The 2,531-nt window shown below is 36.1% G+C and overlaps 1 protein-coding gene across 1 annotated transcript; it reads right to left on the bottom strand.

Annotated features, from left to right (window-relative positions):
- Positions 1-138: 138 nt before the first annotated feature.
- On the bottom strand, positions 139-2,419 carry LOC21383973 (structural maintenance of chromosomes protein 1; the record flags this gene model as incomplete). Its single annotated transcript, XM_010095950.2, has 5 exons — positions 139-366; positions 578-829; positions 1,460-1,839; positions 1,921-2,030; positions 2,250-2,419. Coding segments are annotated over 5 exons (1,140 nt in total), but the record flags the coding sequence as incomplete, so codon positions are not given.
- Positions 2,420-2,531: the final 112 nt, after the last annotated feature.

A 2,531-nucleotide genomic window follows, 5' to 3' on the forward strand; every position in this document is an offset into this window, starting at 1 on the left:
AATACTTGTATCGTTACATAAATCATAGGAGGAGAAATTGAGGTTTACATTATAATATGCATCGCCTATTTTATGCAATCTGTTGTGAATGCAAAAGGGGTGTGTTTTCATCTTATACACGATGATGACGAAACTCACCTTCTTTCAGAATCCCTGTAAACCCCAACCAAGGCTTCAGCCTTGTCATAGAAGCTATCTTTTAGCGATATCACTATGCTCTGGAAACCAGTGCTTCCATCCGCATCCTGGTTACGGCTGGGTCCTTCGCATGATTTGGAACGTATAAACCCAGCAACCTTGGCGACATTTAAGTTATCCAAAGCAGCATCAACTTCGTCCAGAATGAAAAACGGTGAAGGCCTATAACTGAAACCATCCATTCAAGGAAGTAATCCAAGTTATTTAAGAGGAACTAAATCATGCAGAGAGCAGCAAAACTAGAGTGTAGTCGGAGGATGGAATTAAAAACGTCGAAATAAGAAATAAATGTAACTGAACTATGTTTTGATCAAAGGCAAAGGAAGACTCTTAAGCGCAAGTGCAAAACATGCGTTCGTAAATTTTGAGGAAGACAAACCTATGGATGGAAAAGAGTAATGCAAGTGCTGCAACTGTTTTCTCCCCACCAGATAGTTGCTCCATATCACGGAAGCGCTTTGTTGGCGGCATAGCAGTATACTTGATGCCATGTAGAAATGGATCATCTTCATTTTCCAAGTTTAAATAAGCAGTTCCACCCAAAGGATGCGTGTTGCTCTTCGTAAGCTGCTTGTATATTTTGTCGATATTGTTCGATATGTGGTTGAAAGCATCCATGAACAACTCATACCTGTAAAAGCCAATGAGGTTTATGCTTCAAACAAGCAAGTAAGATGTCAAGATTGTTTATACAACCTCAAAGACCCCAATTCCAGTGGATAAAACTCTAATTCATTGATTATTGTGTAACTTTCATTGATGCAAAAAATAATAATAAAATAAATAAATAAATAAACAAACAAACAAACAAACAAACAAGCAAAAACAAAAAAAAAAAACAATAACAAAAACAAAAACAAAAAAATGCACCTTCAAACATAGCATAGTCTTCCATTAAAACGAAAAGATTTGCTACGACAGTGTCCAGTTAAATATTTGGTCAATTACAGAGATCTATTAGGAAAATGAATTGTAGTAGAAAGATGATTATATACCAAACCTTCAATCTTTACTGCTTTGAGGATGTAGTTCGGTGACCATTTTTCTTTTCTAATTTGTCCTCGGAAACTTTATATTCATATATATATATATATATTATAACAATATATATAAATTGTCTTCAGAAACTTGATAATAAAGTCTCATACCAACTTTTAACCAGTGGAAATTGAAAAGGTCAACCCTGGATGGAAATCTAATTCAGCTATGTTAGTTGGAACATTATAAAAAATGGGCCTTTAGCGGTATTAAATCATACTACCTCCTCTGCTTCACCGAGTTAAACAGATCTGCTTTTTCCTTCTCTTCTTTCCTGGCAGCTTCAAATTCTTCAGTTACAGCTCTTTCCTTTACTTTTAGCGCCTCATATTGGTCCAGGGCCTTCAAATTTGGAGCGGTTTTTTCAATTTCTGATATAAGGGAATCTATTTTTTGCTTAAATTCTATCTCAAGCTTTTCCCGTTCAGAAGGCCTCTTATCCTGCACGTATGCTCTACTCAACTGAGTAAAATCAAAAACTGGGCCAGGTGTTGACGTTTCAGTCTCCATTGGATCCGAGATGATGGGAAGGCTAATTTGATCTAGTTCACATTTCTCTACTATTTCCTGCTTCCGTGTAATTAGCTGCTCAATCTGTGTCTCCTGTAAAGACGAGCAAATAGATATTGGGCATTTAAGTTCATCAACAGCAAGGTAGAGAATAACTGATAAATAAATTCTAACCTTAGAATTTATCTGGCGATTAAGTTTTGAAATGCTTGTTGTGGCTGTAGAAGCCCGCTTTTTCCATTCCTGCATATCCTTCTCACACTCCTCAGACTTTGATTTCCATTCTATAAGAACATGGCAATAAAAAAAGGTACCTTAGCCACTACATGATATTTCACTTCTTTTCATTGGCAAGCGGAAGGATACAACCCCTACCCCTTCAGCAAGCATAGGTGCATATATCATATCTTTAAAGTATGTAAGAGCTCTATTTAAGTTACCAATAGATAGAAGTTACGGACCTATAGATTTTTACTCTCTCAACAATACAACAGTATCCATACCTTCTACTTCTTCATTCCATCGCTTGATCTCACTTATAGCTTTTTCCGCTGATAACTTGGCTTCAGATTCTCTCCTCTGGACATGGTCTAAATCATTTTCTAATGCACCTAGAGAAGATTCAAGCTCTCTGATTCGTGATTCCATGTCGCGATTTTGTTCATATTCCAACCTGGGGAAGGAGGGAAAAAAGAAAGCAAAGATCATAAGAAAAACAACTTAAAATTATGCAGAAAGTTTTTCTTCAAAAAGTATCAATCAAATCTTTCATTAAAAAAAAAAAA

The sequence above is a fragment of the Morus notabilis genome, unplaced genomic scaffold (genome assembly GCF_000414095.1).
Source record: "Morus notabilis unplaced genomic scaffold, ASM41409v2 Scaffold9395, whole genome shotgun sequence".
Taxonomy (NCBI): domain Eukaryota; kingdom Viridiplantae; phylum Streptophyta; class Magnoliopsida; order Rosales; family Moraceae; genus Morus; species Morus notabilis.